This window comes from Camelus ferus, chromosome 1 (genome assembly GCF_009834535.1).
Source record: "Camelus ferus isolate YT-003-E chromosome 1, BCGSAC_Cfer_1.0, whole genome shotgun sequence".
Lineage (NCBI taxonomy): Eukaryota > Metazoa > Chordata > Mammalia > Artiodactyla > Camelidae > Camelus > Camelus ferus.
Genome location: NC_045696.1, coordinates 64,399,971 through 64,425,917, shown reverse-complemented (window position 1 = coordinate 64,425,917; position 25,947 = coordinate 64,399,971). Strand labels below are relative to the sequence as shown.

Here is a 25,947-nt window from a genome sequence, read left to right as displayed (position 1 = left end):
AAATTTCCCTGGTACATCTAATCTCTGATTTGCTTATGTTTCACACTCTCTTCTTTCTCCTCAAACTTCCAAGATCTCTTTCTCTGTCCTGACTTTCAGCTGATGACCTTCCTTTTTACTTCATTTGGAAAAGGGAACCGGGAGAAAGAGAGGAACTTCCAGTTGTTTCTACCACTACATCTACCACTTCATGGTGTGGGTACCATATGGTTCACTTCCATCCTCCTCTCTTCTCTAAGGCCATCTTTCAGACTAATGCCCTGAACCCCATCATATCTCACCTACACAGGGATGTCCCTCCAATATTTCTCCCTTCTCTCTCCCATGCAATCGATTTTCTCCTCTCAGCTGTATCATTGGCATGAGCACACAAAGCTGCTTTAATACTAGAATCTGAAAAACAAATCTCTCCGGACCTCCACTTACCACGGTACTTCTCTGTTCACTTCTATAGCAGAATTTGCCGGAGAATACTAGCTGTCTTTGATTTCTCTCTCCCCATTTTCTCCCTTTTATTTGCTGAGCTTGAATTTTGGTCCCACCACTTCTTAAATAAAACAAAAGTTAGAAAGGTTCTCATGACTTCCACTTTGATAAATCTGGTAGTCTTATCTGGATTGAAGTATCAGGAACCATTGACTCTCTTAATCACTCCCACCTTCTTGAAACCATTTTCTCACTTCAACACCATTCTCTCCTAGATTCCTTCCTACCTCACCAGACACTCCTGTTTAATATCCTTTGCAGTTCGTCCTATATATTGGACTACTTTGGGGATCACTCCTCTGCCCTCATTCTGTCTCTGTTGATATTCACTTTCAAGACGATATAATTCAGTTTCAAGGCTTTAAGTACCATGTATGTATTGACAATTCCAAAATACATATCTCCAGCAGAGCCTCTCACATGAATTCAATATTCATTCAGCCGACTGAAATGTCCGCCTCAATGTCCACTTGGATGTCTAAAGAGCATCTCAGGCTTAACATGCCCCAAACTGAACTCTGAGTTACCTTCACCTGCTTCTCTTCTAGTCTTGCCCATCATAGCACATGGCAACTCTAGCCGCTCAGGTCAAAGCTCATTATTAAATCTCTTTTTCTCATCACTCATATCCAAAATAAATCCAAAATTTGACTGCCTCCTCACTACCACCCTGCTTTCTTACCACCCTGTCAACACAATAGACATATATGAGATTATGTTACTTGTGGTCTTAAAACCACCAAATGGCTTCCCATTTCACTCTGAGTCAAAGCCAAAATCCTTACAGTGGTCTACAAAGCCCAAGCCCTACATGATCTGGCTCCTCTCACCTCATAGACATCATCTCCTGACTTCCTTTCTCTCACTCTCTGATGGAGCCATTTCAACCTTTTGGCTATTTCTTGAACACGAAAGGCACATTCCAACCTCAGGGCCTTTGCACTTACTGTTTTCCTGCCAGGAATGCTTCTACCCCATAGCCTCATGACGTGCTCCCTCTCTTCCTTCATAATTCAATTCACATACCCTCTTCTAAATGAGGCCTCCTCTGTCCATGCTTCTGACTCAGGGCTACAGCTGATGAGCTAGGGATGGACACCTAGGGATGGGTCAATTGTTTCTTCCTTGGGAATTTGGTACTGGAACCAAGGGAGCTAGGCCATTTACTGACACTGTAACATAATTTTCCACAGCTGTTACAGATCCTGTTTTCAGCCAAGAGGACCAGATGCAGAGGTATCTATCAAAAAGAATAAAATGATGATTAGAGAGAAACGGAAGTGACAGATGGCAAGAGGAACTCTGCAGGGCTCTAGTCCTCATTACCAGGTGTTCCTCAGGTCTAAGCAGACCCCTGCACTTCCTGCTGCATTAAGGAAAACACCAGCTTAATGTCTGCTATTGTAATGGGTGGTTAATAAATATGAATTGAATCTGAATCTTCAGGGGGAGGAATCATGTCTACATCTGTTTACTCTCAAAATCTTCACCATAAGTCAAATCAAGCTAAGTTGCAAAAATAAATATGCTTTATGAACATTTGGCATCACATCTAATCTGAGAAAGATGGGATTCTGTTCTTTGTCTTGGAAGGCTGCCTGAGGTAATAGAAAGACAACTGGATCCCGAACAGGAAACCTGGGTTCTGGTCCAGCTGTGAACTTGGGCTGGTTATCATCCCTCTCTAAATCCCTCTTTTCTCATCTGGAAAACAAAAGAGGTTGAATTAGACCTGAATTATTTCCCAGGTCTAGATTTTAGAAGTCGGAGTCCTCAATGATATGAGGCACTATGTGGAGGCATGTTCTTTTCCTGATTAGAAAAGATAGTACTGGTAAATACTTTAGATGTTTTAAATATTGGTCTTTTTGTGACTGCCACATATCTGAACCCTTGCATCTGTTGAGGAATTTTCCACTCATAAATCTTGGTGGGAGATGAAACTTATCTCCAACTATAGACATTGAAAAACCCAAATATTCACTTCACAATTTCTCCTGGGCCTAGAACTAGTTATATGATGGAAGCAAGGGCCATTTGACTCAGTCACTGAGACCAAACTGGAATATTGGAACTTGCTGGGTTCAGGCCCAGCCAAAAGTCCACTCCAGAGGCAGGTGGTGGTGGCAACTGCCGCAGCATCCAGGATTGACCACTGTGATCTCCTGTGTCAAGGTTGAAGTGTACAGCGGTGCCCCCTTGGCATCCAGTGTTTGTGGAAGAAGTGTGGGGTCCTCAGGGCACCGGATGGGTAATGTGATGGCTGTGGTCCTGACTGACCGCAGGTCCCACTGCCCCTCCTGTTTCTGCAGGCTTCTTGTGAGTCAGTGAGGTGCTTTCCTTTCAATGAGCTCCTTTTTAACTTAAATCTGTCATAGGTGGTGCCCCCACCCCTAATTTTACAAATAAGAACCCTGATTGAAGCACCAGATTAAATGAGGTCAGGAGAGTCCTGAGCCCTAAATTCTCAATGCAGTTAAGGTGATTAAACAAATGTGGTCAAAGGCTCTCCCTGACTCCTGACTCTGCCACTTTCACAGGAAGAATATGTTTCATCAGAATAGCAAAACCAGAGGGGAACTGAGGGATGGTTTAACCCGAGTTCCTCATTTTTTATCCAAAGGCCAAACCCAGTTATCATGGGAAATAACTTGTATGGAATCACACAGTGAGGTCCAGAGGCGAGACACCTGTCTCTCTGACACCCTTTTCAGGATTTTTCTTACCATGCCAACTCCTGTCAATTCGCACATTATTTTGTTTACATTTGTTTTTCAATTTGTGTCTTGTTGATCTGTACATTATTTTGTTTACTTCTTTAAACTTGAGTCTTGTTGATTTGAACATTATTTTATTTACATTTTTTTTTTTTCAATTTGAGTCTGTTTTTTGGTGCTTCCTGAGTTCTTACCTTCCACCCCACTCCCAGTGTTCCTATCTCTGTAAGTGGCATTTGCCTAGGTAAGGCATTTTGCCTTCTGGTTTCAAGAGAAAGCCAGTTTCCTCCCACAAGCCTCAAGGGTTAGAGGTGGTGAGTGAGGTCCCATATTCTCAGCAACACTGAGGGCTTGTCCTTCTGCGGGGCTCATTGCTAGCTTGGCCTCAATACTGTCGTTTTTTAAATGCAGAGAAGAAGATTTGCAAACTGCGAGCCCTTCCAGGAAAAACACACAGTCATCAGGATTCTCCAAATGTGCCTAAACTTGTACTCCTCTGGTGCTTCTTCAGAAATGCCAGCCCTGCCTGCTCTTCTGAGGGAAAGGGAGGGAACATCCTTAATAAGAGACAGCAGTGACGTGATTACCTGTGAAGCCACAAGGGGAAAGAGCTCAACGTTAGATCCAGGCATGTACAGGCAGGCAAGGTGCGATTCCTTGCAGCCATTTAGACTCTGCCCTGACTCTAGGAAACTGGCCCTGATCTGTTCAGCCCCATTTCAATTGTGTTCATTACGCAATCAGCATTGAGCTCCGAGCTACATCACACAGAAAATAATACACCTTTAGACTTCTGAGTGAGCAGTGTCTCGGAGTCATTGTTCTCTCATATAAGAGTTCTGCGAAGTAGGCAGGGTAGGAATTATCCTCCTTATAATGTTCCATTTGTTACCAAGTCCAAGCTTGTACTGCTTGCCACATAACAGACCAATAATTGAGAGACCAGTCATTGGGGCAAGGAATAGCGACTTTATTCAGAAAGCCAGTGGACCTAGAAGTAGATGGTAGCCTAGTGTCCTAAAGAACCATCTTCCCTGACTTAGAATTCAGGTTTGTTTTATATTAAAAGGGAGGGAGTAAAATCCTGGTTCTGGCCAGACTCTGGAGGGAATGGGTTAATTTCTTCCTTCCTGCAGCCATTCATAGGTGGGCCTGGTCAGGATGTTTCCTGTGAGCTAGACAAAGCTATTTTAGCTTAATGCTTGGTTCCCAGACATGGGCCATCATGTATACGTAAGCTTACAGGTAACACCCCTTCAGTGATTAACTTAGAATACAAAGGTTCTTCTCTATTACACATTCATCAATTCAACAAATAGATTTTGAGTGCTTAGGACCTGCCACATACTCTTTTTGGCACTGGGGTACAGAGAAAACTGATAAGGTTCTTGCTCTCAAAAAGTTAATTTTTGTTAATGATAAATTTTTATACTGTGGCTATTTTACCGGTTTTTTAAAAGTTTGATCTATTATTCATACACCCTTTAAAAAGTTTATATGCTGTTGGAAAACAGACGGTGAGCAGGTAAACAAACAAAAAGTCATCGTTATAGATTGTGATGAACTTTTAGTAAAGAAAAAATCAAGGTATGTAATAGACAGTAACGGGGCGGAGGTGCCAGAGGATGAAGTGGGGAATTGGTCTTATCTATAAGGGTCTAGTAAGGCTTCTCTGAGGACATGACCTGAAATGGAAGAAGGGTAAATTGTCCCAGACAGAGGAAACTGTATGTTCAAGGGCACTGAGGCAAGAAAGAACGTGGTGCATTGGAGCAGCAGGAGGCCAGTGTGCCTGGAGCACAGTGAGCGAGGGGCATTGAGGAAACAGAGGCTCAAAGAGGTCAGAAACTGGCCCAGGTTCACATGCCTCGCGACATGGTCTTTCTGCTTAGTCTGCTGTTTGTAGGGTGCTTGGCCTGATCCTTTGGCTCGGTGGGAGATCCCTTGACATGGGCATCATGATGTCCTTCTCCTTTCTTTCCCCGCAGCCGTGACTGGTGTAGTCTCTGCCGCAGCCCAGGGGTTTGGCTCATTTACTGGGGGCATGAATTTAGAATGCATTGACCTGAAGGTGACTTCAGGGAAGCTGATGATTTCTATGGCCTCCTTTGTTCCCAGTCTTCCAGGCCAGCTAATAAATTCCTCATCCACTTGCTTGCTGATGCTTGTTGCTTCTCATTCTGGGGCAGCCTTTTTAGCTCCTCGGGTGGGACTGGTTCCACAGCTTCAGAGCTTGTTTTCAGGTGACTGAGGATGTCGATACATATACTTAGGAAACTGGAAAACAACAGCACAATTTATTCTGTATCCTATTGGGAAAACTTCTCAGAAACATTTTCCTATTACTCCAGTCTGTCCCCACTATAACTAAACCAGGAGAAGCATACTTCATTTTCATATTCTTTTCCACCAGAAGTTATTATAAAATATTGAACATTGTTCCATGTGCTATACAGTATGAATTTGTTGCTTATCTATTTTACACATATTAGTTAGTATCTGCAAAACCTGAACTCCCAATTTATTGCTTCCTACCCTCTTTCCCTGCCCAGTGACCCTAAGTCTGTTTTCTATGTCTGTGTGTCTGTTTCTGTTTTCTGAAAAAAAAAAAAAAAAAAAAAAAAAAAAAAAAAAAGAACTTATTTGTCTTTTTATTTTTAAGTTTTGAGAGTTCTTTACATATTCTAGATACAGATCGGCTGTCAGATATACGATTTCCAAGTATTTTCATCTTGGTCTGTGGTTTGCCTCTCCATTTCTCACTATCTTTTAAAGAGTATGGTATGTTAATTTTGATGAAGTGATCTTATATTTTTTTTAATGCATCCTACATATGGTATCATATCTAAGAAATCTTTGCTTAATTTAAGGCCACAAAGATTTTCCTCCCATTTTTTGGGACTTTTTATAGTTTTACATTTTACATTTAGGTCTATGATCCATTCTGAGTTCACTTTGTATATGTTGTGAGGTATGGATCAAAGTTCACCTTTTAAAAAAATTATTGCCTATGAATATTCAATTTCCCTGTACTGTCTATTGAGTAGATTATCATTTCTCCGCAGAATTATCTGTCCTCTGTCAAAAATCAATTACTATATATATGTGGAGTGATACCTGGACTTTCTGTGCTGCTATGCTCTTCTGTTTATCTTTATGATACTACTAAATCATCGTGATTACTGTAACTTTACAATAAATTTTGAAGTCGGGAGGTATAAGTCCTCCAACTTTGTTCTTTTCCAAAGTTGTTTTGTTTTATTGATAAATAAGCCAAAATACCTTTATCTCTTCTTTTATTTCTTTAAGAAATATTTTGTATTTTTCAGGGTATAAATCTTGCACTTTTTAAAATCAGTTTTATCCCTAAGTATTTTATAAATACTGATAATATTGCACATTGTTTTTTTTTTAATTTCAATTTCCTATTGTTAATATCTAGCCTGTTGAAATGCAATTTATTTTTATGGTGTGATCTTAGAGCCTGAATCTTTGCAAAGCTGTGCATGTCTGTAGATGCCCTTTATCATGTTGACGAAGAGCCCTTACATTTGCTCAGAATTTTTATCAGGAACGGATACTGGATCTTACCAAATATGTTTTAGTGTAACAGTTGAGATGATTATGTTTTTAAAAACCTATTAATATGGTGTTTTACATTAATTCAATTTTTAAATGTTAAACTGCCTCTTGTTCCTGGAATAAACCCCTCTTGATGTATTATCCTTTTTATATATTCTTGCACAATTTTCTAAAGTTACATTTAGAATTTTTGCATCTATGTTATTGATAGATATAAGGTCTGTGTTTTTCTTTAGTTAAAATGACTTCATCTGGTTTTGGTATCAGATTACCAAATGCTGGTTTTAGAAAATGTACTGGGAAATATTCATTCCTCTTCAGCTTTCTGGAAGAGTTTATATAAAACTGGTATCATTTCTTTCCTAAATGTCTGATAGAATTCACCAGTGAAGCCAGCTGGGCCAGGAGTTTTTTGTGGCTTTGGTTTTTAACTATAAACTTGATTTTTTTAAATGGATATAGAACCATTTAGGTTTCTGTTGTTCTTCTTCTTTTTCGTGTCATCTAAGTTGTTGAATTTATTGGCATAAAGTTGCCCATAGTGTTTCCTTATCATCATTTAATACCTCTAGAATCTGTAGTTAGTGTCACCTCTCTCATTTTTGATATTTTTATCTGTCCTTTTTCCTAGTTACACTTGGTAGAGGTTTATTAATTTTGTTAATCATTTTAAAGAACTATCTTTAAGTTTTCTTAAATTTATTATGTTTCTGTTTTTATTTTATTGATTTCTCTTGTGATCTTTATGTTCTTTATCTATTGAAAATGATAAAAGGTTGGTCCATTTATTATTGTGAAATGATCCTGTTTATCCCTGGTAAGATTCTTTGCTTTGAAATCTTCCTGGTCGGCTATTAATCAAGCCACTTTATCTTTTATTTTTTTTTTTTCATTTAATGTTAGCATGGTTTATCTTTTTCCATGCTTTTACTTTTAACCTATTTATATTTACACTTGTTCCCTGTAGGCAGCATATGATTTGGTCTTCCTTTTTTAACCCAATATGATAATTTCTGCCTCTTAGTAAGAGTGTTTAGACCATTTACATTTAATGTGATTACTGACATGACTGGGTTTAAATTAACCTTGCTGTTTCATTTCCATTTGTCTTGTTTGTTCTTTGTTCACCTTCTTTTCTTTTTCTGCCTTCTTTTGGGTATTTTTTTTTTTAAGATTCCTTTTTATTATATGATTTGTTGGCAAATTAGCCTCAACTCTTACTGTTTTATTTTAATGGATTCTTTAGTGTTTATGATATTTGTTTTGAACTTCTCCCAGTCTTTCTTCAAATAACATTATACTATTTCACATCAGGTATATGAACGTTGTAAGAGTACACTTCCATTTCTCCCCTCTTGGCCTTTGTGATATTACTGTCATACATTTAACTTCTACATGTTATAATCCCTACAGTTTATTGTTATTATTTTTGTTTTAAAATGTCAATTATCTTTATAGAGATTTAAATAATAATAGAAATGTTTTTAAATTTAATCCTGGTGTGATCAGCTCCCCTGTTCAGAGTCCTCTCCTCATCACCTCTTTCAAAGCAGTCTTAGAAGGAGTGCAACTTAAAAACTATGGCTAGAACCTTGCCTTCTTGCAGTCGCCAAGGTTGGTTTATGTTGCCTTGTCGATGGAACTGGGGAGCAGCTGGCTATGCAGAGCACACTGAGAGTTGTTAATAACTCAGCATTGTGGAAGCAATAAAAGGACATCATCCCTCTTGATAATTATTGAGCTCTTCACAATTTGCTGAATCATTTCGTATCTCTTCTGTTTGCCAAAATACATTATGCTTGTAAAATACAATGCACCTGGAAAATCTTTCAACTTTCCTTCAGTATCAGGTGTTGGAAACTTCAAGAGGAGGTGGTGAGATAGTTCGGACATTCACTATCCACTCTTGGCATTGTTATTTTACCCTGGGAGTGCCAATTTCTTGGCAACCTCTGGATTTGCTTGTTTGAGCTGCAGGTGCTGTGGACAGACAGCCCAACAGATGACCATTATGACCCTGGCACCCACAGACCAGCTTTTGGAGAGGAGAGAAGATAGAGTCATTCCCTATTCTCAACATAGGCCTTGATACAAAATGTGAAGCTGGCACAGAAAGCTGATCTAAGTGGGCCAGGTGCCTGGTACCATCTTTTCTACATTTGCCAGCTGTTTTTTCTTGGCTGGCATTGCCAGGAAAGCTTGCCTTGATCCCATCAGACACACGACAGTGCACAGACATAGTGAGGCTCTGGCATAAGTAACACACCTTGGCTGCCATAGGAGATGGGTGTAGGTCAGCGTGCCCTTTCCCAGTCCTGCCTGCACCGGGAGTCACCAGGCTTCTGGCTGACAGCACTAATACCATAGTTTCCAAAGAGGACACCGACAGCCATATAGACACTGACTAACGAGGAGTATAATTCAGGCTGAAGCTGGGGAAGAAACTACACCAGTTAACATTTACTGATTGGCATTGTGCCAGGGGCTAAGAGTAATTCAAAGAAGTGTGATCCATGTCCTCATCCATGTATTCAATCTGGTTGGCAAAACAGGACATAAATAGCAAAAGATGACCAAGAGCTAAGTGATAATAGTAAAAGTCATGACTTATTTTTAAGGCATACACATCCATTGCCAAGTGAGAATTACAGTTGGGTGAACTCACGGAGATCACAGCAAATACAGACTAGCTATATGTTGGTGGTTTTTAGAAGGCAGAGGTGGGCTGACTCTTATTTTTTTAGTTTATTTGTTTGCTTGTTTATTTATTTATTTTAATGGAGGTACTGGGGATTGAACCCAGGACCCCCTGCATGCTAGGCTTGCACTTCACCACGGAGCTGTACCCTCCCTACATGGGCTGATTTTCAAATGGGATAAAGTCTTCAGAAATGGTCAGTGAGTACAGAAATAGTGAACCAATGTGAAGGAGGTAAAATCATGTACTTAGGACCAGAAATCAAGTATTTCAAGCAGAGGAGGCCAAGAAGGAAGCTGAGCATCACCATATGAATTTAGGTAAGTGAGACATTATTAGGGTACCACAGATATGGAAAATGTGAATTCTGAAGCTCTGTCATTTACTGGCTGATGTAACCTTGGCCAAGTTATTTCACTCTTTAAGTTTCAGTTTCTTCATCTGTAAAATAGAGTAATATTACTAAATTCCTTCAAAGGGTTATATAAGTAAATTTACATATAGCAATTAAGTACATAGTATCTGACGTGGAGTAAATATTTTATAAATCCTAGCTAATAGCGGTGGTTGTGTCAAAGGCAGTGAAGTTTGGTGGGACCATACCTTAAAATGAAGCCTGTGAATTGCAAGGTCTTAGCAGTATCTTTGCTACACACAAGGCACCTGAGGCTGAACGATTACACAGCTAGCTAGTGGCAGGGCCTGTGGCCAGCTGAGGGGCTCTGATCTCCTGTCTGTGCCTTCCTACCTACCACATGGCATCACAGCCTTAAAAAGCCAGGCATTGTAGTTGTGGCCAATTAGGGCCTGGAACAGGTCGATTTGAACTCAATTTCACCTTAATTAGTTATCACTCTTTTGATTGTGGGTAAAGTGTGATATTTTGTTCAGGGTTCTTTATACAGTTGCCTGCCAGCATCCGATAACCAGCTGGAGGGGCAGCAGCAAAAATCTGGCATTTGACAGTGAAAACTGCCTTGTACATCCCACAAGGTTCTGGCAGCCAGCCCACACCTCGCCCTGGGCCAGGCACTCCCTGGCCAGGCTTCAGGTCAGCAGAAAGTGATCCATCTTTGTTATGCATTTGAAGAAAGCAGGAGAATCACAGGGTTTTAATGAGCGTATTTAATTGGGGCTTTTTCTCAGGAGAAGAGAACATGTCCTCTTGGTGCCTGTCATATGAGGAGAGAAGATGAGAATCCTAATGACCCGAGCACAGCAGGGCTTCCTTTCAACCACCGAAGACGGAGCTGTGGGGAAGTGTCAGGCTGTCAGGAAGAGATACCTGCGGGAGGAAGGTTGCCTGAGGAACAGGGGCTCCATCCTTCCAGGAAGCTGGAGAGGGAAGCACTGTCAAGACAACTTGTCTTGGAGCCAGGATGTACCTATTACTTATGTATGAGCCAGGTTGCATTACTTGGGTAATTGTGTATGATGTATGCTTTCCAAGTGATCAAAAACATGCAGAAGTCTCTTTTTTGTTAGTTGGATACCATAGTGTACTCAGCTTGGTTTGGTGTGGCTGAATCAAGAAAAACTGCAGGTCTATTATGTTCAATTCTACTAACGTTCATTGGACACTTACTACACACAAGGCTAGCAAGGCGTTTGAAAATACTGCATAAAGGTGAAACTGACAGCCTCCTTGCCTTGTAGAAACTGACAATCTACTTGGGGAGACACACAGTGGAAGGTATTACACACTTCCTGGGGTGGCTGCTATGTTCACAATGATTGTCTGCTCTCTAGACAGAGCCTCTCATGCCTGGGGAGGGAGTTCTCTAGCGGAGAAATACAATGTGGGTAACTTTCCAACATGCACAATAGCAGACTGGTCCATGGGGAGACATTGGATCCAAGCTGGACCCATCTATTCCCTCCCTGTCTGTCTGTCTTTCATTTAATACTAAGAATAAAAGAGAGAGAGACTGAGTGTCAATGGAATCACATTGCATTAATGGCAATACTCTGGGCAGAAGATCCACGAACCCCAGAAGTTTCTTTCCTTTCCAAAGTCAACACTTCCCTTTAGTTCTGGAAAACACTTACAAGTCTTTCCTAATCATGTCCCTTTGCCTTAATTAGTTGGAATTGGTTTTCTGTCACCTGCATTCAAGGAAGCCTGATTCATGTAAGTGATATGATTTAAGTGGGTGATAAATAGAAAATCTGTGGAGGGAGAAGAGGAGAAAGGATAGCTAAGATCTCTCTAAATGCAAAAATAAAGGGAGGCTATGCATCTACTTACCCTCACAGAACAGAGCTCAGAGATGCCAAAGATGTTGCACATTTATGTATATCTTGGTATCTATGAGCAGTATGGTAGAGTAAAAGGAATTCTAAATTGGGAGCCAGAAATTATTGTTTTGGTCCTAGTTCTAATAAAAACCTGGAGGCCCTTACCCATATTACTTCCTGTCTCTAGGTCTTAACTTCAATATATACAAATTACAGAGGCTAGACTTAATCTCCAAGACCCTTTCCAACTCTATGACCATGACTGATAGAGATGATAGATTGTGATACCCATCTGCCTTAACCAATAGTAAAATCGATCCAATATCCCAAAGGATACAGAAAAGCACTAAGTACTGTGTTGTGCACAAGAGGTCAGGAGCTGGACTAAGATGGATCTCCTGCCAGCAATTGGAGGTTTTCTGTTGTTAACTCTCTCAACAGGTTGTTTCGTCCATCTTCCTTTCAGTGTAGATGCCTGAGAGTTTTTCAAGCAAAGAGAGCATTGCCAGAAATAATTATTGATGATAATATTAATAATAACTAAACATTTTGAGTGCTTACTGTCAGCCACTGTACTAAGTGCATGCCTTGCATGATCTCATTTAATTCTCTCAGCATTGTAAGGTAGGGGCTATTATGTCCCACATCTTATGGATGAGGAAATTGATGCCCAGGGAATAATTTACCTGAGGTTACACTTCACCTCAGGCCTGCCTGCCTTCAACACCCATGATCTTAACATACTCAAGTACTTCAGAATGGTACCCGCGTCATACTTACTATTTATCAAATGTTCACTACGTGAAATGAGGTAGGCTAAGAGTTTATAAGTTAAAGTAAGCTTTCAGAGTCTAGGTAGGTAGATGGATTTTGGACTCAAATGATTCTTAAGAACTTTCTGACCATTGGAGCTATCCCAAAGTAAAAGGAACTGACTCAAGAGGTCATAAGTTCCCTGACACTGAGATTTGTTCCCCTAATTTGGAAGATACTTAGAGAAGTTTCGAGAAAGTGTGAATAATTATGCGGGGCAAGAGAATGAACATGGGCCCCCTGTGAGCTCTCTTGCATTCTGAACTCCTATGGAAAGGCTGAGGTTGGCTGTTTAAGATATGGCCTGGGGGGAAGATAACTCTTAGACCTGTCAGAAAACCTGTCAAGAACATGGAGTATTACTAGAGTTAGCCATGCAATCACGTGACTATGAACTTGCATAGACTGTAAATCAACAAAATTAATGCAATGAATGTGAGCCTAGCGTCTCACTGAGAGAAGGGGTGCAATTTATCACATATGTGAACTGTGCACTGGGTGGGCCTCTCACAGCTCAAGTCAGGGATTGAGATTTGCTCCTTTGCAATGCAAGCCCCAGCTCCAGTATTCCTTCTGCAACATGATTTTCCCTGAGTGTCAGATAAATCCCAGGGCTTCAGTACATTTCTTCAGCCAAGGAGAAGATCATGGCCTAAAACAGAAAGAGTTCCTTGGCTACTGAATTTCAACCACAAATTTGATGTTCTACCAGCAACAATAAATATTGCTCCTATTGAGATCATTCTCAGTCCTGGGTTTTGTCTTGGTGCAGGAGGTGAGCACACAGTGAGTCACTATCTCTTCTTAAGTGGATGTGAACAGGACTTCTGACGCTAGCATTTTTGGGGGTTGTATAATCTTAAATGAGCTCAAGCTTTGAACACATGAATGAGCATGAGATTATCTGGGTCCTGCCCAGACGATCAAATGAGACTAAACTAGGGCCCCCAAATTAATATTCAGTGTTTCCATTAGACACGCTGTCATTTATTCTTGCTATGTCAGCGTGATCACCAGGTTCACCCACCTTATGCACAGATGGGAAAACTGAGGACCAAGTGAAAGGAGTCTTTTACTTTTCCAGCATGACTGGGACTACAGTGAGGACCACAGAGTTCACGGCCACCCAGGGCTCTTTTCAATACTATCAAGCCCCACTCCACTGTGGCTGAGCTGAACTGTGGATGGAGCAGGAGGACTTGCCTACTGAGCGCTGAGAGGGGGCTGGAAGGGGCAAGTTTCTCGCCCCTGGGCTCAGAGCTGGATGAGGTGTCTGGTTAATTGGGGATGACCTCTCAGGGCCTTTTGAGGCTTTGCACTACTTCTTTAGCCACCAGGATAGGATCAGGCAGGGCCTGAAGCAATGAATCGCTGATGTAGGGAGGTTTTTGTTTAAGAGCAAATTTTGGTCGTAGCTGAGGTAAGAGCGTGTTCCCCAAGCGTGAATTTTCACGAGGGATTATTCTTTCTTCTGAAAGAGGATGAGGAAGAGGATTTCACATGAATATAGCAGAAGGAGGGATGAGGAGAAAGGATGGACTCCAGGCAAAAGCTGAAGGACCTGTTTTTCTGACGTTCTCCAGGAGACCGATGAGTAAAAGCAGCCCTTCTCCGAACCCAAGTGATGTGGTGTGGGGAAACGAGGCAGTTTCCTTCGTGCCTGCGAGGGCCCGTTATCTCTTTACTCATCCGGCTGTTTCAGCGTGCAGCTTTGGGAGCCCTAAGAGAAGGAGCTTAGGAGACTTGGTCAAGGACCGGGGCAGCTGTATCAGACAGAGGTGCCACATGACACTCAAGGAGCATGGTGGGCAGGAGACTACATTCATAAGAATGTTCACGAGTTCACGTGAGATACCCATTTGGGAATGGTGCTGGGGAGGGGAGGACTTTGTAGGGGGGTGGTGGGTTCCTGTATCATGCTGGTAGGATGAAAGAGCCTATGAAATGTGGGTTATTAAGGTTAAGAAATAGCAAGAAACACGAAATAATACAGGACAAGACTCACTGCCCCTCCCTCTTTCTACCTTTCTCAACTGCCCAAGGCTGCTTTTTAGAAATTTCTCCTTTTCAAGGCTATCCTTGACGTCCATTGATTTTTAAATATGTAATGAAATGGCTGTGGAGAGGATAAGTACATGATATGATCTGCCATCAACTCTAAGCCTTTTGGTTTATGATCTGCTTGCTTTTAAACATTTAAAAATTGCATTTCCTTGCTATCTACAAATTTCAAAGCTCTATAATAGATGCTGCAAAGCACGCAGCCATGAATAAGGTAAAGTTCCTGGGATGCAGGAGCTAATAACACGGCAATGGGAGAGAAGACATATTCACAGCTGCGACCACTGAAAGCTGTTTGTGGTAAGTGGCTTAAGTGATACAAAAGACACATTTTAGGAATTGAGGCAGGTGGAAGCATACCTTGCTGGTGACAGCAAGGCAGACTCGATGGAAGAGCTGATATATCTCTTGGACTTAAAGCGATCCAGAAAGTGAGATTTATTTTCATTGCAAAAAAAATATTTTAATTACATTAAGTGCATACAAATCTCTAATAACAGGACATTTACTGCTGTAGTGACATTTATTCAACAAACTCTAAAAAATATGCTGATTGCCTTCTGACTTGCACACTTCTTGATAGACTGGTGTCAGGCAGCATGCCCCTATGAGGTCCCAAGTCACCAGCATGAAGTCCAGTTTGACCAGAGGATGGTGCCCTGCTAATTCCACGTAGAGTTGTTCAGGTATGTGCAGACCTAATATATAGCTCCCTCTTGTCCTTTAGGGTCCTGAACCAAGGGGAGTATAAGACTTAAAAGTAAGGTAGGTTGGAGGGCAACATATTTTATTTTCAATGAAGCTGAGCATAGAGAACGCAGTTTCAGTTTGTGGGCTAGAGTCTTCTGCCTACTGAATCCCAGAGGCAGATAGGCTTTCTGACCGACCCTGACTCAGAGCATGGAGAAGCAGAGCAGAATGCATGCTTCCGGCAGGAAGACCACATCTCCAAGTGGAAAAGGGGCGATGGAAGGCCCAGACTATGGAGATTAATTTCATAGTTCCAGCCAATCAGACAAGTCGCTCCTCCTCCACAGGGAGGAACAAGACAGAAGCGGGAGAGGACCAGGCTGCTGTGGGAGTGAGGTTCCTCTTCTTGGAAGGGAAAGCTTGGGAGAGCATTTCCTACTCCCAGTCCCCACGGTAGTACCAAGGAGCAAGGAGAAGTCTGTGTAGCAGGGATGATAACTTAGCTTACTCCCGCTTAAAAGAACCAGCTGCAGTCTGGATGAAATGCACTGAAGGGGAAAAAAAATCAAAACCACAGGAACGCACTCCTTTGTCTTCTTCTTGTCCCTTCCTCTTTCCTAGATCACCCTTCTCCATTCCCGTGTCCATCAAATCTTGGCCACAGAAAATTCTGCCTCAGTTTACTGTTGATGTCATTATACCTCCAGGTCCTCATTTAACGAGGAGTATCATGAGAGGCATCGTCTCTCAGGACGGGATGGGGAGGGAAGTGGGTCTCTAGAGTCATTTTCTTAGGCTACGCCTGTCATTTTACCCTAAACAGTTAGATTCTCTTTCTACCTGGTATGTTCGTGTCATCCCAGGTTCTGCTTAGTCCTGCCTGTTTTTAGTGGAATTCCTATTTATTCAAAAACTCTCTGGCTTACTCTAAATTCCTTGGATTCATCCTTTCTTACTCCCACAGCTGGAGAGAAATATACACCTATTTTTTAAATATAGACTAGTGGTATACATCTTATCCTCAAAATCCACACATCACAGACAGCTATATGCTTAATAAATAAAACTAAACCTACACATGTGCTAACAAAATATACTAACACATTGTGATGGATGAATGTTTGGCCCCGCCCCCACACAAATTCGTATGTTGACACTGTAACCCCCAATATGATGATATTAGGAGGTGGGGTTTTGGGGGAGGTGATTAGGTCACGAGGGTGGAGCCTTCATGAATGGGATCAGTTGTGCTTGTAAAAGACATCCCAGAGAACTTGCTAACCCTCTCTCCTCCATGTGAGGATACAATGAGAAATTGGCAGTCTACGCATGGGAAGATGTGTTGGCACAGAAACTGACCACGCTGGCACCCTGCTTTTGGACATAAATGTCTGCTGTTTCTAAGCCACCCAGTCTGTGGTGTTCTCTTACAGCAACCCGAGCTGACTGAGACGTAGTTAATGTCCCTAGATTCCTTAGCGGACTAGCCAAGTAGTCTAGTCTGTTAGGAAACCTGGATTCAGTCTCAACCAGCTGCACAGTTTTGATTAGGTGTTTCAACTTCTCTGGTCTTTACTTCACTCTTCTATAAAATAAAGGAATAAGATTCCATTATTTTTGAAGTCCGGGGTAAGACTTACTGGTTTAAGTATTACTTAAAATATTAAAATTATACATTATACATTTTTTGATAAAAATTCAAGCAATTTTTGAATAGAATAAACAGCCCAAGTCTGATTCCCTGCCCACTCCCTCTTTCCACCCCAGATATAATTTTATGTAGTTACATTTTTATGGATTTACTTACATATGTATTTATCTTTGTGCAATACCACTGTTTCCTATAAATGAAATTATATGTAATTCTATAGTTTGACTTCTTACTAGAAAGTGTAGTTTTGTGATCTCATTTCACAACACTAGAACACTTCATCAACTGCTGTCAGAGATTTTTATGTTATGGCTATTCTGTAGCTTATAAAGCATTCTCTCTTTTATGAATACTTATGTTGATGTCAGTTTTTGCTATCACGAGCAGTGCTACAATAAATACCTTAGTACATGCCTCTTTGTATATATATGCCACTATCTCCTGGAAGAGAGACACCCAGAAGTGGAAATTTTGCTCTAAGTGTGTAAATATTTAAATGTAGCTAGGCGAATGGGTGGGATTTCGGCAGTGGTGATTGGAACTCACTCCCTGCTTTACGAGTCATACTTATCAAAACCTCTCCTTGACATTTCCACCTGAGTGTTCTACAGATGTTTTATTGTTCAAAATATGACTCTATTTTCCTCCCCCAATTTTTCTCTTTCCCGGTCTTCCCCAATTCATTAGATGGCGCCATCATCATCTCAGAGTACAGGTCTTCAAATCACAAGTCATCCTGTATTGCTAACTTTCTCTTATCCTTCAAGATTTGTTGGTTCTACCTTCAAATTGTAACTAGAATCCATTCACTTTCTTTAACCTCCACCATCACCACCTTGGTCCAAGCCACCATTCTCTCTTTCCTGGTCTATGGCTATAACTTTCTAACAGATTTTCCGGCTTCTGTCCTCTACACCGCCCCCACCATTTCAAATGCTCTATCTATACTGAAGCCAGAGTAATATTTTTAACATATAAATTTGAATATATGATTTTGATGCTTTAAATTCTTTAATGACTTCCCATCTCACTATAAGCAAAACATAAGCTCCTTCTCATGGCATGTAGATCCCACATAACCCTATGCAGTCCCACTTCTTTGACCTCACTGATCAGTTTTTTTTTTTTCATAGTGAGATCTTTATTTAAAAAACCCATTTGCCAACTTAGTGTTTTCCACCTACTTGGGGCGCAGAAACCTTCACAGGCTTCACAGTCCTTTGCTTAGGTGCGGCCTTTGTGAGAGCCTTTGCAGCAGCCACTGTTGTCTTTTTAGGTGCTTGCTTAGCCTTTTTGGCTGCCTTGGCAGCCCTGGGAGCCTGTTCTTGTTGAGCCTTCCAAACTCCAGGTTTCTGATTCCTCTTGGCCATTATATCAGCAAGAAATGAACCAGTTATGGCCCTCTGGAATTTGACTGCACGGCGAGTTCTTTTCTTTTGAATTTCTTCCAATTGTCCCTTTTTGTGCTTTCTTCTGTAGAGGACAGTCCAGTTGATCTGCCGAGGATTCCCCTTGGAAAGGAAAGCCAACTCACATTTTGCATTAAGAAACTGGAAAACCTTCCCATCGGTCCTGGCATAGCACCTCCCGTGTCCTGGGTCTATCTTGTACCTGCTGAAACTGCACAGCTCGACCTTCATGGTTGCGAATGGGCCGGGAGAAGGGAAGATGGTGAAGAGTGGGATCAGTTATTATATTATGGTCATTTTTCTTTCAATTCAGTTGCCTGAACTTACCAATTCCATTCCCACCACAGAGCCGTCACATTTTCTCTCCCACTGCCTGGGATGCTCTTTTCCTGTTCTTTGCACGGCAGGCTCCTTTTTATTCCTTGATTCTTAGTTTAATGTCATCTTTTCAGAGATGCTTTCCCTGAAGCCCTGCCTCTCTGCCCCGGCTACCCTCTATCACATTGCTCTATTGATTTCCTTCACAGCTCTAATAAGAATCCAAAATGATCTTGTTTAATTATTGGTTGCTTGTTTATTTATCTGCCAACCTCACCTACAGTTAAGCTCTATCAAGGTAAGGACCCTGTCTATCTTTTTGTCTGCTTTGGGCAGACAGCTGATGCTCAACAAATGGATGCTGAGGGAGTGAGGAAGCTTTTCTAGCAGGGGTAATACTTGCTACGGGAAAGGCATGGAGAATGGGGAGCGTGGGTACCATCTAGACCAGAGAGAATCGGGGGTAACTGAATGGCAGAGTTGGACAGGAGATGCCAGAGAAAGGCTAGAAGGAAAAGTCCCCTCCAGGATGCAGAAGATCTCCAGTGACAGAGTTGGTCCTCTCAGGCAGGAGAGGCTGCCAATGCATCCTAGGATTTGAAATTTGACATCCTAGGGTGTCATTTTTTGAAAGTAGCTCTTGGCACATTTGCTTTATATTTCACTTTCAGGAAAGCTCGGAATCTCTTTAAATTCACAACTTGTTTTTCTAGATTTGTCATGATTTGACTCCATTTGATGGCTTCGAGTTGTAAGAACTTAATAAAGTGGTTTCCAATAAACTTGTGGGCCCCTTATTCATTTTCTTTAAGTCAAGAAAGGTACAGATTTCCCTAACAATTAAAAAACAGTCCACAGTGACTCTAGGTATTAAGGTATGTGATAATCTCATTAAATCTCTTAGTATAATTAGCTTCTTCTTTTTCCTTAAGGGATATTCATATGCGTTTCAATTAAAAGATATTTTTAGGTGTTCTGAGGTATGTGATTTCCTTTATAAAAGAAAAAGCTCAGTCTCTTTTTTGTTGTTTGAACAAAAGCCACTGATCCCGTTGAATGATTTTAGATGTATGTTTCTTATTTACTTAGAGCTGTAAGTTACGACATTTAAAGATCAAGGAATGATTTATTGACAGCTCTGGGAATCTCACAGAGAAAGTGCCAAGACCTCTGAGTTGCAGCATGTGTCTACTGTCAAGAGCAGGGGATCCTAACATTGGGCCCTGGGTTCAGTCTGAGGCCTGAGCCTGCTGCCAGTCCTCAGGGGAACTTGCAATCACCCCACTTCTCGCTGTCATTAACTTGGAAATCAAAAGAAAAATGTGGTTTGCTTTAGATATGATTTCTCATGAGCACTCAGCTGCAGCAGAGGTGCCTGTTTCTATTAGATGCATTCTTGGGTTTAATATAGGAATCTCTCCATAAAGAACCATTTTGGGGGGGCATAGCTCAACAGTAGAGTGTGTGCTTAGCATGCATGGGGTCCTGGGTTCAATCCCCAGCACCTCCATTAAAAAATTAATTAAAACTAAGTAAATAAACTTAATTACCTCATGCCCCCCTCCCCCAGAAAAACAAAACCACCCCCTCAATTAAAAAATATTAAAGAGGGTATAAAAAAAGGACCATTTTATTTTTGTTAGATGAACAAATGTTAAGCAAAACACAGTTTAAAATATCAGTCAGTAATCACCTTTTAAAATAGATAAATATTCCAAACTTTAAAATTTAAGCTGCATTTTTCATTTGCATCCCCAAAGTTTGTTCCTTCTTGTTAATGGGTCACCATTAGATTAAAAAAGCTAAAGTAATTGTAATCGAGATGTTATTTGGTTCTTATTTTATCCTGAAGTTAGCATATTAATAAAGCAGCATATGAGTATCCTGCTGTGTAAACTATAAACCAAATTTTCAGAATGGGTTTGCAGCCTAGTAACAACAGAGACTTGTTAGAACATCACTAACTTTTCTCTATCATTTAAGCCTTTTGTTACTGTTTTTCATCCTTCTATTGTTTGCAATAGTCTTAAAATGTAGTTTTCAAGGTGTCACTTTTAGGAATGAGATTAGGACAGGAGTGAAAAGGAAGTAAAAGAAAGGATGGAAGAAGAAAGGAACACAGAAAGGAGAGGGATAGAGAAATAGAGAATAAAAGAATCAAAGGGAAACCAAGACATGTTTTGTTTCTCTTTTCGAGGCCCCAAACTGTCTTTTGAATCATAGTAATGTTAGAATTGTGGGGTTTCTTTTGCAACAATCTATTTTTATTTTCTTAGTTCATTGAAAAAAATCTTTTTATTTTGAAATAGTTATAGATTCACCAGAAGTTGCAAAGATAGTATGAAGAGGGCCAGTGCATCCTTCATCAGTTTCCTCCATTGGTCCATCTTAATTAGAGTACAGTGTCAAAACCAGAACATTGGGATCATATTTTTAGATTCCACACATAAGTGAAATCATGATTTGTCTTTCTTAAAAGAATATGAGAAAGACTATATATATGTATGTAAAGCTGAATCACTATGCTGTACACCAGAAACTGATACAACATTGTAAATCAACTAAACATCAATAAAAAAAACCAAAAAAAACCCCCCAAAATCCTGCAGAACATTGACATTGGCATGTTGTGAGTATGCAGTTCTATGCCATTTTGTCACATCTGAGGTTGATACAACTTCGGCAATCAAGATACAGAACTAATCCATCACCCCCATGATCTCTGTCTTTCAATCCCTTTATATTTACACCTTTTTCTCTTCTCCACCCACCTCCCTCTCCTGCCCATCCTTAACCCTTGGAAACCTCTCATCTGTTCTCTTTTTCTATAATTCTGTCATTTCAAGAATGTTGTATAAATGGTATCATACGATGTGAAGTGTTTTGAAACTCTTTCCAGTCAACATAATTCCCTTGAGATCTGTCCTTCTGTGGGTTTATCAGTAGTTGGGACCCTTTTAATGCTAAGTTGTATTTCAAGAATCGTGTTTGAATGATTTGATGAATGCTAAAATGCCCTCTAGTCAAGAAGGCATTGTTTAGATCATCCTGTACTAACTCTGAGAAAATTAGGAATCCTATATGATAATGGTCAATTGCTTCCATTTGGGTTTCTGAGCCTCTGCACAAGCCACATCATCTCCTAGAACTGCCCTTCTCCCCCTTGGCCTCGTTCAGAACTCACCTTCACAAATCCCTTGCTGAACCCCACAGTGGTCTGTTTGATTCCTCTTCCCCTGCCTTCCTTGTCCAAGGAGCAATGGCGTGGCCTTCCTCAACGCTCTCACTGCATCTCTTCTCACCTCTTATGACTCCGTGGACATGTTTTTCTCCTTCACTAGACTGGGTGATTAGAGGGTGGGGAGCAAGCCCTCTGCAGTTCCTGATAATAAGTGGCCTTTTCTCAATGAATACTGGTCATACCGATTTTGATTTTAAGTGCATTGGGATAGGGGTTCTTGCTTTGTTGGCACATGGAGAAATTTTTTAAAAACTCTGATGCGTGGATCTCATCCCCAGAGATTTTAACTTAACTGATCCAATGTGCAGTTAGGGCATAAGGGTTTTAAAACCTCCTCAGTTGGTTCTACTGGGCCACCAGACCTAGAATTGCCTGGGTCAATATCAAGAACCTCTATATTAGGTAGAAATTCATCTCTAAAAGAGACACTGTTTTAGCCTGTTTTTTATTTATTTATTTATTTTTTAGCTATCCACAATACTTTTCTTTTTGTCAAAAACACGCATTTACTTGCATTTTGATGTTCAGGTGCCTCCTCTATGTTAACAGAAAAGTTCTGTATGTGAATCAGAATATGATTTTGTGAATTTTGCCTATTATGTTGATTCTATGGAATCCATTCTGCAAACAGAAAAAGTATGTTCTCTACTCTCCACAAACTTTATATCAATTCAAAACACATTCCTGAGGCTTCTAAAGAAGTCATTAAGCAGCGCCGTTCAGCCTTGGCTGCACATTAGAGTCAGCTGGGGAGTTTTAAAAATCCCAGTGCCTGGGCTGCACCCCACACCCATTAAATGAGAGTCTCTGGGGACGAGACCCAGCCATCAGCACTTTGTAAAGCTCCCTGGGTGATTCCAGTGTGCAGCCAAGGTTGAAAAATCATTGTCATAAACGAATACAGTTCCTTTGGACATTCGCGATTTATCTTTGTAAATATAGATGTTAATTCTTTTTGTTTGCGTGAGTTAACTTTTACATTAATTGGGTGAAAAGTAAGAAGTGTCACTTATTCTACCCTCATGCTTTAAAAAAACTGGCTGTCATAAATGAATGCATAGCACAGGGAACTGTGCTCAGTATCATGTGGTAACTTAGAGTGAAAAAGAATGTGAAAATAAAAAAGAAGGAAAAACCAAAAATAAAAAAAGAAAAAGAATCCGTAGCATTTTACTACTGACAGAGTACCTTCACATCCACCTGCTCGTTTATTTCTTACGAGACAAAGCAAAACAAAGAAAGCAAGATAGAAAAGAGTAATGATTAACTTTATGCCCCAATTTTACAGATGAGAAAATCAAGGCATAGAGTGATGTAGGATCCAAAGATAGATAAAGTGTAGCAGGGCCTATGAAAAGGCATGTGAGGCACCTAGAACTTGAAGGAGGCCCTCGTTCTCAGGGTTGTGTGAATACAAGTTGGCACCCGAGTGTGGGTACCACCTAATGTTGTGCTCCCTGGGTTCCTCATGTCACCCTCCTTCCAGCTTTGGAAGTGAGTCACCCCTAATCATAGTTAGGCAATGGAGGGAGAGATGCTAAGATCAGAATCCGGGGCACCTGCGATTTTCTTACTCCATCATCTTTATAGGTCAGGAAGTACACATTTATATTAGAAAGTGCAGAATTGCCTCTGCTTTAACATAGTGCAGTGGGTTGAATATTGCCCTTTACCCCGCAAAGGAAGTTTACATCCTAATCCTTAAAACCTGTGGACATGTTATTGTACATAGCAAACGGTACTTTACAAATGAAATTAAGGACTTTGAGATGAAGAGATTAGTCTGGATGATTCTAGTTGAGCCTAATGTGATCAGAAGAGTCCTTAAAAGAGGGAGGCTGGAGAGGCAGAGGCAGAGAAGGAGACATGAGGGTGGAGGCAGAGGTTGAAGTCATGCTATTGCTGAGAGGAGACTATACGCCAAGGAGTGCAGACAGCCTCTAGAAGCTGGGAAAAGCGAGGAATGATTCTCCCCTAGAGCTTCCAGAATGAACGAAGTCCTGCTGACACATTGATTTTAGCCTGTAAGACCTACGTTCAGACTTCTGACTCTCCAAAACAGGAAGATAACAAATCTGTGTTGTTTTAAATCACTACCCTTATGGTCATTTATTGCAGCAGCAATAGAAGACTAATACCCTTAGTTTAAAATTAATATTACTTGCCAAATATTAGTAGTTTGCCAAATGAAGTAGTTGGCTCATGTTTAGATGCCATGTTATACCAAAAAAACTGTCATCTTATATAATTAAGGCACGTTCAATATGGTAAGTTGCCTATACCGTGGAAGACACCTGGGAACTGAGCCAACAGAGAAAATAGATTCACAAATTATCCTGTGGCGCACAATCACTGGGGCAAAGGACAGAATCACTAGCTTTATTTAGGATGTTAACTGCTCTTTCTCTTGCTTGCTATTCTGGTTTGCTGTCTCTGTTTCTCTCTGTCTGTCTCTCTCTGATAAGCACATGCAACTGAATTTGAAAAAAATTGAAATTCAATGTATGATGCTACTCCATCATAAAACTAAATTTCCAAAGGGACCAATGCAGCATTAGAAATATTAGACAATACAACTATCATTGATGGAAGGCAGACTATAGAGAGGAGAAGGGCTGGGAAGATAATGAGATAGACCTATCCTCTGATCCACCCAACTTGGCATCAGGACCAGTGGGTGAGAATTGGAGACACAGACTCACAACGTATAAGAACTTTCTAACAGTTCAAATATTTCAGAAATGAAAAGAAAAAAAATTTGGAAACGGTAATCTCTCCAATACCTCAAGTATTCAAGCAGAGTTAAGCCAACTACAATGTAAGGAAGAGATTACATCTCTGAATAGAAGATATGAGGGGGTGGTAGATCCATTTAATACTGAAATTCTCTATTACGAGGCTTATTCTGTTCCATTTCTCTATGAGATTTGATTCTCTCTTTCCAGAGACACTGGCCACAAGTAAAACATGACATGTTATTATTTATGTCTTGTTCTCTTGGTAAGATTACTTGCTTGCCTTAGAAATTCCAAAATGCTGTAGCACACGCTTCTTCTCACATAGGACACGGTGCCAAGTTTTCCTATAGGATGGAACTTAATACTAAATGTTTCTTTGCTGACCTATCCAGTAGGGTTTCAGGTGAATTCCACCGAAGTCCCCTTGTGAGATATAAATTCTAACACATGAGGAGCGAAGGAAAGTGTTACAGTGAGACTTTTGTTGTCCTTATTTCTTTCCTTTAATGTAGGTGCCACAACATTTTCCAACTACTGGGTTTTGTGTTTAAGAGACCGTGAAAGAGAAACCTTCTCCAGAGCCCTTCTGGGGCTGGCTGCGGTCCATGTCTGTCAGGGTCCTGCCATGTGTAAATCACGCACCCAGATATAGCCAGAGAGAGCCCATCCATCACAGGCTGGCAATGACATGGGCCTGCACTGTCTGTAAATCTGGTGAAAATAATGTATTTGCGCTGGGAGATGACATCCCATAATGAGATTGTGATATTCCATAGCATGTGATTTGCTATTTGTGACAAAGATGAATTTCACACTGAGCACGGCCGCTGAGAGGCTGCTGGGCCTGGTGGACGCGTATCACGGAAAGGCCCTTCTCAGGCTGCCCGGTCATAGCTCTTCTCTGCTGGAAATAATTTCTCAGGACTGGCAAGAGTGACTTGCCGAATTGCATTTTCTCTAAAAGGTAGCTGAGTATTTAGGCAAAGCAAAATCTCTAAAGGAAAAAAAAAATGTATAGAAGACATTCGTCAATATTCCTTGACTGCATTCATGGTTTATGGTAAGAGAAGCCACAGTCCACAACTGAGTTTATGTGACAGACTCCTATGCCTTCAGGACATGCGATCAGTGCGAAGTAAAAACTAACTTTATTGTCAAAATAGAATAAATAACCTAAGATGTTCAGATCCTTATTCCCAGAGTCACATGCAGAAGCATTTTGGACATGTATCATTTTAAGGGTCCTAAGTTGTCCTGAGTCCTTGCTATGTAAAGTACAGTCCCCAGACCGGCATTATTGGCATC

The 25,947-nt window shown here is 40.8% G+C and overlaps 1 protein-coding gene across 1 annotated transcript; it reads right to left on the bottom strand.

Annotated features, from left to right (window-relative positions):
• Positions 1–18,052: 18,052 nt before the first annotated feature.
• Positions 18,053–18,614, bottom strand: LOC102510980 (60S ribosomal protein L24-like). The gene has a single exon (XM_032470763.1). The coding sequence runs from the start codon at positions 18,574–18,576 to the stop codon at positions 18,103–18,105; it is 474 nt and encodes a 157-aa protein (XP_032326654.1). The 5' UTR covers positions 18,577–18,614; the 3' UTR covers positions 18,053–18,102.
• Between the last annotated feature and the right edge of the window lie 7,333 nt (positions 18,615–25,947).

Excerpts from the sequence above, each read along its gene's own strand:
- LOC102510980 (XM_032470763.1), bottom strand. The coding sequence starts at position 18,576 with ATGAAGGTCGAGCTGTGCAGTTTCAGCAGGTACAAGATAGACCCAGGA.